At 37.3% G+C, this 13,002-nt stretch overlaps 1 protein-coding gene across 39 annotated transcripts in view; it reads left to right on the top strand.

The window, feature by feature from the left end:
* Window positions 1-13,002, top strand: part of BAZ2B (bromodomain adjacent to zinc finger domain 2B) — a 407,614-nt gene that overhangs the window by 369,327 nt on the left and 25,285 nt on the right. For all 39 annotated transcript variants that reach the window (XR_004176705.1, XM_031651777.1, XM_031651775.1 and 36 more), the window contains 4 exons: window positions 3,225-3,874; window positions 4,297-4,570; window positions 4,744-4,899; window positions 6,066-6,226. Coding sequence is in view for 38 of the 39 variants with exons in the window: in XM_031651777.1 (XP_031507637.1) it covers window positions 3,225-3,874; window positions 4,297-4,570; window positions 4,744-4,899; window positions 6,066-6,226 (1,241 nt within the window). In the remaining variant the exon portion in view is untranslated. The remainder of the gene's footprint in view (window positions 1-3,224; window positions 3,875-4,296; window positions 4,571-4,743; window positions 4,900-6,065; window positions 6,227-13,002) is intronic.

Genomic DNA, 13,002 nt, shown 5'->3' with positions numbered 1-13,002 from the left:
TCCTTCTGAGTACTCTACCCAATGCCTATGAATCTTGAGGTTTCCCACTCTGGTGTGTAGGAACAGAAACTATTCCCAGCCTGTGTGAGCACCTGGCACTTTCCCCTCTAATCCTTTAAGGTACTTTTTCCCCCCGAGTCTCACCCATATGTGCTGATCAGTATTTAGCTAAATACTTGAGGAGTTCCTCTGCAGATCACTGGAGTTCTCTGCGCAGCTCTCTCCCTTCCAGAATATTCTCCTGAGCACTCTAGCCGCTTTGGTCTCCCTGAGCTTTCAGTTCCATCTTCTCATCTTAGGGAGTTTGCCAGGCTCCACCTGGATTACTCCTCTCCTTATTGCTGTATCCTAGAAACTATCCCAAGGCACTAAGCTGGGGCAATCACAGGACTCACTGAGTGTGTTTTTCATCTTTGTTATTTGATGTTCAGTTTCCTGCAACTGTTGTTTCATATATTTTTTCTGTTTCTGGTTGTTTCATACAAGAAGGTAATCTAGTCCCTGTTACTCTATATTGGTCAGAAGTATAAATCTGATGTATATGGATTTAATTTCAACTAGAAACTAATTTGAAGAGAAGGATGTGAGTGCTATGTCAAACATTAATAAAGGACTGGCTGGATAAATTATGGTATACCTATATAACAAAATTATGCAGCTGATCACAAAAATGAACTACAGATGAACTACAGTTACATGTTTTGGAAAGGTCTCTAAGGAATATTGTTAGTGAAAGAATTAAACTCATCCTTTTATTTCATTATTCAAGGAATATTTATTGAGCACCTCCTTTTGTTTTCTTTGGAGACAGGATCTCACTATGTTGCCCATGCTGGACTCAAACTCCTGGGCTCAAGCAATCCTTCCACCTCAGCGTCCCAAGTAGCTGAGACTACAGGTGCATGCCACTGTGCCTGGTTTATTGAGCCACTGTTTCGTAGTAGCCACCATGCTAAGCATTTAGAATCTAATAGCAAGATACAGACATTGACCGGGCGCAGTGGCTCATGCCTGAAATCCCAAAGCTCATGCCTGTAATCTGCAGGTGGATTGCTTGAGCTCAGGAGTTTGAGACCAGCCTGGCAACAGAGTGAAACCTCGTCTCTACAAAAAATACAAAAATTAGCTGGACATGGTGGCGTGCACCTGTAGTCCCAGCTACTTGGGAGGCTGTGTTGGGAGAATCACTTGAGCTTGGTAGGTTAAGGTTGCAGTAAGCCCTAATCACACCACTGCACTCCAGCCTGGGTGACAGAGTGAGACCCTGTCTCAGAAAAAAAAAAAAAAAAAGATACAGACATTGCTCTGCCTTTAAACAAAGCTTGTTGATTTAAATTCTAGTACGTGGGAGGGGGAGGTAATAGAAAATAAACATCATGATTAATGTTAAATTCTGTAAAGGAAATATATAGAATGACATTCTAAGATGAATGGGGGGTCCTAATTTTAGATAAGGTGATCAGAGAAAATCTCTGTAAGGAAATAACATTTATTATCTGAGACATGAAGGATAAGGAGTCAGACAACAAAACAGTATCCCATGCAGAGGGAAGAACAAGACCAAAGGCTCTGAGAAGGGCAAGAACTTAGCATGTTCAAGAAGCTGAAAATACAGAGCAAGAAGAGGAGCAGAGTTATCAAGGACAAGAGTGGTGCAGAGGTGGTGGAAGTTTTCAGGAACCAGATTATAGAATTTGTAGGCCTCAGTTAGGAGTTTGGATTTTTCTCTAAGCTGCAGAAAAGTGAATAGTAGTATTCCATTTATGTAATAATGCAAAACGATAGTCATAGATAATGTGTATACGATTCTTGGGAAGATATTATATAGATGTAATTAACCATGGCTACCCCTGAAGTGTAGAAATAGAGACTGAAGGAATAGGTAGAAAGGCCTTTACTTTATACCCTTAATGATTGAATATTTTAACTTAAGAGCATATTACTTTTCAAATTGAATAAAGTAGTGGATTTATGTTTTTAAAATAGTTCTTATAAATTATTTTTAAAACAATGAGCAAAAATATGAACCAGAAATTTACGAGAGAAATACCAATAAACCTATGAAAAGATATTCAGCCTTATTAACGACCAGAAATAATGCAATCTAGATTTTCACCTCAAATATTGACAAAGACAAAACATATTGACAGCCTCCAGTTTCAATGAGGGTGGAGGCACGTGGATGCTCTCAGGTACTTTAATATGAGTATATATTGATCCAGACTTTCTAGAGGACAGTTTGACAATATATTTCCAAAACTCTGAAAAGTACACATCTTTTTTTTCTAGGAATTTGTTTTAAGGAAGTAAATCAGGAGAACAATCTAAAAATGTAGATAAAAGGTCATTATTTACAGCATCGTTTAGAATCGTAAATAATTGGGACCTATTATATATCAGTAGAAGATTGTTTAATTTATGATATAGTTCATTGTGTAGCCATTAAAATTTATGATGAAGTTATGTGTTTATCGACATGTCAAGGTGTTTACAGGGTATTATTCAATAAAACCCTCTAGCAGTTTAGAATATTATGTATGTAGTAGAATTTCTTTCCTTAATTATGTGGACTTAAGTGTGTATGTATCACATAGAGAACTCCTAGAAGTTTAATACAAAAATATTAAGGGTAATTTTTGCTGTGTAGTAGGGCTTGTAATATTTGTTGAACTTTTAATATTTTTGGATTTTAATTTTTTATAACAAATATATGTTAATGCCAGCCGGGCGCAGTGGCTCACGCCTGTAATCCCCACACTTTGGGAGGCAGAGGCGGGTGGATTACCTGACCTCAGGGATTGGAGACCAGCCTGGCTAACACGGTGAAACCCTGTTTCTACTAAAAATACAAAATATTAGCCAGGCATGGTGGTGCACCCTTGTAATCTCATTTACTCAGGAGGCTGAGGCAGGAGAATTGCTTGAACCCAGGAGGCAGAGGTTGCAGTGAGCTGAATTCGCGCCATTGCACTCCAGCCTGGCGGAAGAGTGAGACTCCATCCATTTCAAAATAAAATCTAAAAAAAAAATATATATATATATATATATGTTAATTTTCCAGTGAGTGAAAGCTATAATCCATAAAAAAGGAAAATATAGGGAGTAAATAGATAATATAGAAAAGTTTAAGTATTTATGCATGTAATTTGATAAAGAGTAATGAAATTTACAGTATTGGTTTGATCCGGAGTAACTGATCTTCATAATGCTTTTTGATTTTGTAGGACTAGAAGAAATTGCAAAAGAAAGAGAAAAACTAAAAAAGGCAGAAAGTGTCCAGATCAAAGAAGAAATGTTTGAGACTTCTGGGGACAGTTTAAATTGTTCAAATACGGATCACTGTGAACAAAAGGAAGATCTTAAAGAAAAAGATAACACAAATCTATTCCTTCAGAAACCTGGCTCTTTTTCCAAATTAAGCAAGCTTTTGGAAGTAGCTAAGATGCCTCCTGAGTCAGAGGTTATAACCCCCAAACCAAATGCTGGTGCAAATGGGTGCACATTATCTTATCAGAACAGTGGAAAACATTCACTGGGCAGTGTTCAGTCAACAGCAACGCAAAGCAATGTGGAAAAGGCAGACTCGAATAATCTGTTTAATACTGGTTCAAGTGGTCCAGGGAAGTTCTACAGTCCTCTCCCCAGTGACCAGTTACTAAAAACGCTGACTGAAAAGAATAGGCAATGGTTTAGTCTTTTGCCACGAACGCCTTGTGATGACACTTCACTTACTCATACTGATATGTCAACTGCTTCTTTGGTGACTCCTCAGTCTCAGCCACCATCTAAGTCACCTTCACCTGCCCCAGCTCCTCTTGGATCTTCTACTCAGAATCCTGTTGGCTTAAATCCATTTGCTTTATCACCTCTTCAGGTTAGTACTGCTAACTGTAATTCATTTTTATATTGCTTTATGTAATCTTTGACCCCATGGAGATTTTCACTCTAGGGGGATTACTCAAATAGTTAAAATATTCCTGCTACAGTTTGAAAACTGAAGCAAGTCAGAATTTCTGTCACCAAGGTTCATTAGAACTACTGATCTCTAGCCTTGGTGTAAGTCTTCTTTAATTACTTTTTAACTTATTACTCTAACAGTATATCCGAAAGGAAAATTACTTTGGGGAACAAATAAGAACATGGAATTTAACATTTTTGTTGCTAATGTATTTCGTTTTCCTCTAATTCTAATAAATGAAAGAATATTTTTCAGAATTTGAAAAATAATTTCATATTCCAAATATTTTTCCTAACTTCTTAATCTACTTTTCATTAATAAATGTTTTCTTTTTGCAGGTGAAAGGTGGAGTATCTATGATGGGACTTCAGTTTTGTGGGTGGCCCACTGGTGTGCTTACTTCTAATATTCCATTTGCATCATCTGTACCTGGTCTAGGATCGGGGTTAGGGTTATCAGAAGGAAATGGTAATTCGCTCTTGACTTCCACTGTTGCTTCGAGTAAAAGTGAGTCTCCAGTACCACAGAATGAAAAGGCCACTTCAGCTCAACCTGCAGCTGTTGAAGTAGCAAAACCAGTAGATTTTCCTAGTCCAAAACCTATTCCAGAAGGTAGGTACATTGAGATGGTTTATAGCAACTTACTCAATTTCAGTATTATGGATTCCTATATTGTAACTGAATATTTGACGGTTCTATATGTAGTTAATAAATCTTTTTATTTCCATGGTATCATTTCCTATTCAAAATATTTGTAAAAGATCTACTTATTTATCTTGACTTAGAAATGCAGTTTGGTTGGTGGAGAATTATTGACCCAGAGGACCTAAAAGCTTTGCTCAAAGTGCTACATCTCAGAGGAATAAGAGAAAAGGCATTACAAAAACAAATTCAGAAACATTTGGATTATATTACTCAAGCCTGCATCAAGAATAAGGATGGTATGTACCTAAAAGAGATTTCAGCTTTCTTTCTTGCTTAGTTATTAGAATTCATTATTTTATTCTCAAGCATATTTTAGTACAGTCTACTGGTCCTTCATATTCATGAGTTCCACATCTGTGGATTCAACCAATCATAGATCAAACACTGTCAAAGAAAAGAAAGATGGGTGCATCTGTACTAAACATATACAGACTTTTTTTTCTTATTCTTCCCTAAATAACATAGTATAACAACTATTTCCATAGCATCTACATTGTCTTAGGTACTGTAAGTAACCTAGAAATAACTTAAAGCATATGGGAGGATGTACATAGATTACATGCAAATAGTACACCTTTTTTTTTTTTTTTTGAGCCAGTCTCAGCTCTGTCGCCAGGCTGGAGTGCAGTGGCTTGGATCTCAGCTAAGCTACAGCTCGCCTCCCGGGTTTGCACACCACCATTCTCCTGCCTCAGCCTCCCGAGCAGCTGGGACCTTTTTTTTTTTGGTGAGAGAGTCTTGCTGTGTCACCTAGGCTGGAGAACGGTGGTGCAGTCATAGCTGACTGGATTCTCAAAGTCCTAGGCTCAAGCAATCCTCCTGCCTCAGCCTTCTAAGTAGCTGGGACTACAGGCACATGCCCCCACACCCAGCTAGTTTTTTTTTATTTTTTGTAGAGACAGGGTCTCACTATGTTGCCCAGGCTGGTCTCGAACTCCTGGCCTCAAGTGATCCTCTCACCTCAACTTCTCAAAGTGCTAAGATTATGGGCATGAGCCACCACTCCTGGCCAACACCATTTTATATAAGGGATGTGAACATCAAAAGGTTTTGGTATTCATGGGGGCGGGGGGGGTCCTAGAACCAATTCCCCACAGATAACAAGAGAGAAATGATATCTTAATGCACTACTATTTTTTTCTGTTTTACTCAACAAACTATTTATATTTTTTAAATTGGTGTTACTGTCTTGTAATTTTTTACACCTGCAGACATATTGTTTTGTGTTTCTTAGCATGTTTCTACTTTTAAGAGTAAGCTGTGTGTACATACACAAGTGCATTTGTATATCTTAAGTTAGATGTACATGGCTCCCCTAGAATTTTATTCACTTTCTGGAAGAAATCTCTGAGGAGAAAAACTTAATAAGTGGATTTTTAAATTAATTTCTTTTTAAATGTAGTTGCTATTATTGAACTGAAGGAAAATGAAGAAAACCAAGTAACTCGAGACATTGTGGAGAACTGGTCAGTAGAAGAACAAGCAATGGAAATGGATTTGAGTGTCCTTCAACAGGTAGAAGATCTAGAAAGGAGAGTTGCATCAGCAAGTTTGCAAGTGAAGGTAAAATCGACTTGGAATAAAATCTGTTTTTAGGATAATGGAAGGTAACTAATGCTTATTACATGCCTAATATATGCTAGCTAATGTGCTAAATGTTCTTACTTTATCTCGTTTAATTCTGAAAACAATCCCGGATTATTTTGCCCCATCTGGTAAGGAATCAGGCTCAGAGTAAGTAATGTGCCAATGGTCATATAGTAAGTGCCTAAATGTGCATTTAAACCAAGTGTGACTCCAAAACCCATGTTCTTTTTAGTAATCTTGCTACCTCCTTAATGGTATTCAGAAGTATTATTTCTGATGTGCAGTTCTTTACTACCAGCAGAATTCCAGTTTCACTGAGATGAATGTGATGATCTAGTACAACATTATCAATAGGAGTTATCAGACTCCTATTGTAGTGTTTCATATAAGGCTATGAACTTCCTTATATACAAGCCATGTTATGTGTCAGACTTTTACACTATATAGTTTAATTTGGAGACCAATATAGATATATCCAAATATATGTTATAGAGCATTATGATATACTGTCACATGTACACATACCCTACATATATATGTAAAGTTTTTATATACTGATTTATTCATTTCTTCATGTATCTGCTGGGCATTATCATGTCACAGGTAATGATCAGAACTGGTTTCCAGTGAACAAACAGAAGGAAAGTTTTACCCTTGTGCAAGAATTTTTGGTTTTGTGAAGAGGCGTATAAAGATCTCCTTAAAAGCATGAAAGGTTTAGAACCTGCTAAGGTTCTGTTTTGGTTTTTGGTTCTGTTTTGTTTTGTTTTGTTTTTCTTTTTTTGAGATGGAGTCTCACTCTGTCACCCAGGCTGGAGTGCAGTGGCACAATCTCGGCTCACTGCAACCTCCACCTCCAGGTTCAAGTGATTCTCGTGCCTCGGGCTTCCAAAGTACATGCCATGACGCCCCGCTCATTTTTGTATTTTTAGTAGATACGGGGTTTTGCTACGTTGGCCAGGCTGGTCTCAAACTCCTGACCTCAAGTGATCCACCTGCTTTGGCCTCCCAAAATGCTGGGATTACAGGCATAAGCCACTGCACCTGGCTAGAACCTGCTAAGGTTCTAAAGGTTTAGAAAACTTAATCTCCATGTAATTTGATTTGAAATGCCTTGCTTTATTCAGAATGAGAAATTTATGGCATAATGCTATCCTATTTAATAATTGAGATTTTGCTTCATAATCAGTTTAACATAGGCATTTGGACACTTTTAAGGATCTCAAAAAATGTAGTTTTCCAGAGCTAATAAAATATCCCTTTCTTGTGACAAACATAATTACCAACCTTGGGAAGCAAAAATTTATTATCGAAACTATTGTGCTAGTAAACTATGTGTCTCCTCCTCCTGGTTCTATAATAACAGTATAAAAGTGCCTCGTGTATTGTCATCTTTCTGGCATCTTCAACAAATGAACCCTTTCACACTATTTTATTTTCTGGAGAAATGAAAATTATTCCATTTAGTGCTGGAATTTTTTAACATGTTTTTGGATCACTTATGTTACACATTTCACTGAAAATAACAAACCTGATTTAAATTATCATGGTGGCACAGAATCATCAGTATGAAGATCAATTATTAGACAATAATTCCCTCACGAAATGAGAAGAGGTTTGACACCTAACCTAATGATCTTAGTGTGCTTTGCTTTTAAAACTGCTACATCTACTTTCTATAACCTGTGGTTGCCCTTTCAGATTGTCAGTTGATACTACTTGCTGATTTAAATTTGATTGGTTCCACAAGAACTATTTTCCTCCAGCTTTTTCCCAACTCATTTGCCAATTCTAATTGACTGCTGGTTGGGAAACTGTATCATCAGGCTTTTTAAAAATATGTGTAAAGTCAGAGTGTGGGCCTGAAACATTTTCCTGGTGACATACTCAGATTTTGGTCCTTTGACCTTATCACATTGCTGGCTGCTTAAATGTTCTTGGTTGTGTTATCAGTAGCTAAGTAGAATTTGCTTCATAAATCGTTTTAAATTCATAAATAATAATGTACAGTATCATGGAGTACATGGTGATATTTTGGTACATATAATGTATACTGATCAGATCAGAGTAATTAGCATATTCATTATCTGAAACATTTTCCATTTTTTTCTGTTAAGAATAATCTCCTTTAGCTACTTGAAATCATATATATTATTAACTGTAGTCATCCTGCAGTGGTATAGAGCACTAGAACTTATTTCTCCTACCTACCAGTAATTTTGTTTTTTGTTTTTTGTTTTTGACACCGAGTTTCGCTCTTTTTGCCCAGGCTAGAGTGCAGTGGCGTGATCTCGGCCCAGGCTAGAGTGCAGTGGTGCTATCTCGGCTCGGGCTGGAGTGCAGTGGCACGATCTCAGCCCAAGCTAGAGTGCAGTGGTGCGATCTCGGCTCAGGCACCGCAACCTCCACCTCCCGGATTCAAGCGATTCTCCTGCCTCAGCCTTCCTGAGTAGCTGGGATTACAGGCATGCGCCACATGCCCGGCTAATTTTTGTATTTTTAGTAGAGACGGGGTTTCTCCGTGTTGGTCAGGCTGGTCTGGAACTCCTGACCACAGATGATCCGCCCGCCTCGGCCTCCCAAAGTGCTGGGATTACAGGCGTGAGCCACCATGCCCAGTCAGTAGTTTTGTATTCTTTAACAAACCTCTCTTTATCCCTCCCTGCCCCCACTTTCTCCAGCCTATAGTATCCTCTGCTCTATTTTTTGCTTCTATGAGATCAATTTTTTTTAAGCTTCCACATGAATGAGAACATGTAATGTTTAACTTTGTGTGCCTGGCTTATTTCACTTAATGTCCTCCAGTTCCATCTATGTTGCCTCTAATGAAAGGATATTTCATTCTTTTTGGGTTGTATAGCATTCTGTTGTGTATTTTTGCCACATTTTCTTTATCCATTTATCTGTTATTGAACCCCTGGATTCATTCTGTACTTTGGCTATTGTGAATAGTGCCACAGTAAACATGGGGATGCAGATGTCTCTTCAATACAACAATTTTCTTTTCCTTTGGATAAATTCCCAGTAGTAGGATTGCTGGATCATATGATAGCTCTATTTGTAGTTTCTTGAGGAACCTACATACTGTCCTTCATGGTGGCTATACTAGTTTACATTCCCACCAACAATATGTAAGTGTTCCCTTTTCTGTGCATTCTTACCAGCATCTCATTTTTTTTTCTTTTTTTTTTTTTTTGGTGGGGGGGGCGGAGTCTTGTTCTGTCGCCCAGGCTCTGGAGTGCAGTGACGCAAACTCGGCTCACTGCAAGCTCTGCCTCCCAGGTTCACGCCATTCTCCTGCCTCAGCCTCCCTGGTAGCTGGGACTACAGGCGCCCACAACCATGCCCAACTAATTTTTTGTATTTTTAGTAGAGATGGGTTTTCATCGTGTTAGCCAGGATGGTGTCGATCTCCTGACCTCGTGATCCGCGTGCCTCAGCCTCCCAAAGTGCTGGGATTACAGGTGTGAGCCACCACGCATGACCTTTTTTTTTTTTCTTTTTCTTTTTTTATAATAGCCATTCTAACTGGGGTGAGATAATATCTCATTGTGGCTTTGATTTGCATTTCCCTGATAAGTAGTGATGTTGAGCATTTTTTCATATATTTGTTGGCCATGTATATGTCTTCTTTTGAGAAATGTCTGTTCAGATTATTTGCCCATTTTTAATTGGATTTTTTTTTTTTTTTTTTTTGGCTGTTGAGATGTTTGAGTTGCTTGTATATCCTGGATATTAATCTCCTTTCAGATGTATTATTTGCAAATATTTTATCCCATTCTGTGGCTTTTCTTTGCACTCTGTTGACTTTTTCCTTTGCTGTACAGAAGTTTTTTCATTTTCTATAATCGCATTTATTTTTGCTTCTGTTACCTGTGCTTTTGAAGTTTTATATATAAAATATTTTCCCAGACCAATGTCCTGTTTCTCCTAGTAGTTTTATCATTTGGGGTCTTACATTAAGTCTTTGATCTATTTTGAGTTGATTTTTGTATAGAGTAAGAGGTGGGGGTCTAGTTTCATTCCTCTGCATATGGATGTCCAGTTTTCCTGGCACCATTTATTGAAGAGACTATTCTTTTTACAAGGAGCATTCTTGGCACCTTTGTTAAAAAGCAGTTGGTTGTAGAGGTATGGATGAATTTCTGGGTTTTCTATTCTATCCCTTTGGTCTATGTGTCAGTTTGTATGCCTGTGCATTGCTGTTCTGGTTACTACAGCTTTGTAGTTTATTTTGAAGTCTTGGTAGTCTGATACCTCCAGCTTTGTTCTTGTTGCTCAGGATCGCTTTAGCTATTCAGAGTCTTTTGTAATTCCACACAAAATTTAATATTTTTTCTTTATTTCTGTGAAGAATGTCATTAGTGTTTTGATAGGGATTGTGTTGAATGTGTAGATTGCATTGGGTAGTGTTGTCATTTTAACAATATTTATTCTTCCGATCCATAAGCATGATTGTATCCTCTCATCCTCTTCAGTTTTTTTCATCAGTGTTTATAGTTTTCCTTGTAGAAGTCTTTCACTTCTTTGGTTAAATTTACTCCTAGAGTTGGGTTTTTGTTTTTGTTTGTGTTTGTTTGGTAGCTGTTGTAAATGGGATTGCCTTCTTGATTTCTTTTTTAGTGAATTCATTGTTCATGTATGAAAATGCTGCTGAGGCCGGACATAGTGGCTCATGCCTGTAATCCCAGAACTTTAGGAGGCGGAGGTGAGAGGATCACTTGAGCTCAGGAGTTTGAGACCAGGCTGGGCAACATGGCAAAACCCCATCTCCACAAACAATACAAACATTAGCTGGGCATAGTGGCACGTGCCTGTAGTCCCAGCTACTTGGGAGGCTGAGGTGGGAGAATGGCTTGAGCCCAAGAGGCGAAGTTGCCTTGGCTATTTGTGCTCTCTTTTGGTTCTATATGAACTTTTAAATAGTTTTTTCTAGTTCTGTGAAGAATTTCATTGGCAGTTTTATAGGAATAGCATTGAATCTGTAAATTGCTTTGGTCAGTATGGCCATTTTAACGATATTTATTATGCCTATCTATGAGCATGGGATGTTTTTCCATCTGTGTCATCTCTGATTTCTTTGAGCAGTGTGATGTAATTCTCATTGTAGAGATCTTTCACCTCCCTGGTTTGCTACATTCCTAGGTGTTTTATTGTTAGCAAAAGTAACTTTTTGTTTTGTTGATCTTTTGTATTTTTGTCTCCATTTGGTTTATTTCTGCTCTGATCTTGTTTCTTTCCTTCTACTAATTTGGGGTTTGATTTGTTCTTGCATATCTAGTTCCTTGAAGGGCATTGCTAGATTGTTTACTTGAAATCTTTCTACTTTATTAATGTAGGCATTTATTGCTATAAACTTGCCTCTTAATACTGTCTTTGCTGTGTCCCATACGTTTTGGAATGTTGTGTTTCTATTTTCATTTATTTCAAGGAATTTTAAAATTTCGTTCTTAATTTCTTTTTTTACCCAGTGGTTGTTCAGGACCCTGTTGTTTATGTTACATGTATTTGCATAGTTTTAAATATTCCTTTTGTTATTGATTTATAGTTTATTTCCATGTAGTCAGAGAAGATACTTGATATGATTTCAAATTTTTAAAATTTTTCGAGATTTGAGTCCTAACATATGTTCAGTCCTGGCATATGTCCCATGTACTGATGAAAATAATGTGCATCTGCATCTGATAGATGAAATGTTCTGTAAGTGTCCATTTGATCTATGGTGCAAAGTGATTTTCTGTCTAGAAAATCTATCCAGTGCTGAAAGTGGTATGTTGAAACCCCCAGCCATTATCATATTAGGATCTACCTCTACATTTGGATCGAATAATATTTTGCTTTATGCATCTGAGTGCTCTGGTATTGAGTGCATTTATATTTACAATTATTATATTCTCTTGTTGAATTAATCCCTTTATTATATAATTTTCCTTCTTTGTCTCTTTTAACAGCTTTTAACTTGAAGTTTTTTTTTATCTGACATAAGTATAACTATTCCTCTTCACTTTTGATTTTCATTTACATGGGATATTTCTATCCATCCATTCACTTTCAGTCTGCATATGTCTTTACAAGTGAGGAGAGTTTCTTACAGGCAGCATGTAGTTGGCACTTGTTTTTTTAATCCAGCCAGCCAGTCTATGTCTTTCAAATGGGAAATTTAATTCATTTACATTCAGGATTACTATTTATAGGTGAGTGCTTACTCCTATCATTGTATTGATTGCTTTTCAGTTGTTTTGTATAATCCTTTGTTCCTCACTTCCTTGATTATTATTTATTTTTGTGGCTGGGTGTTTTTCCATAGGGATAACAATTTATCATCAGGCTTTTTAAAATTATGTGTGTAATAATTGCCTTTCTCTTTCTCCTTTGTGTATTAGCTTTCCCAGTGAGTTTTATAGTTTCATATTTTCATGATGGTGGTTATCATCTTTTTACTTTCATGTATAAGACTCTTTGAGCATTTCTTGCATGTTTAGTCTAGTGGTGATGAATTCCTTCACTTTCCCTCAGTCTGTAAAAGACTTTTTTTCTCCTTCATTTCTGAAGGCTAGCTTTGCTGGGTATAATATTCTTGGCTGGCAGGGTTTTTTTCTCTTGCTGCTTTGAATATATCATCCCATTCTTTCCTGGCCTATAAGGTTTCTGCTGAGAAATCCACTGTTAGTCTAATGAGGATTTCTTTATATGTGACTTGACACTTTTAATGCTTTCAGAATTCTTTGTCTTTTGACTTCTTACAGGGTGAC

This window comes from Papio anubis, chromosome 10, assembly GCF_008728515.1.
Source record: "Papio anubis isolate 15944 chromosome 10, Panubis1.0, whole genome shotgun sequence".
NCBI classification, from domain to species: domain Eukaryota; kingdom Metazoa; phylum Chordata; class Mammalia; order Primates; family Cercopithecidae; genus Papio; species Papio anubis.
Note: the sequence above shows the minus strand (reverse complement) of the source record. Positions and strands in the feature narration are given on the sequence as shown.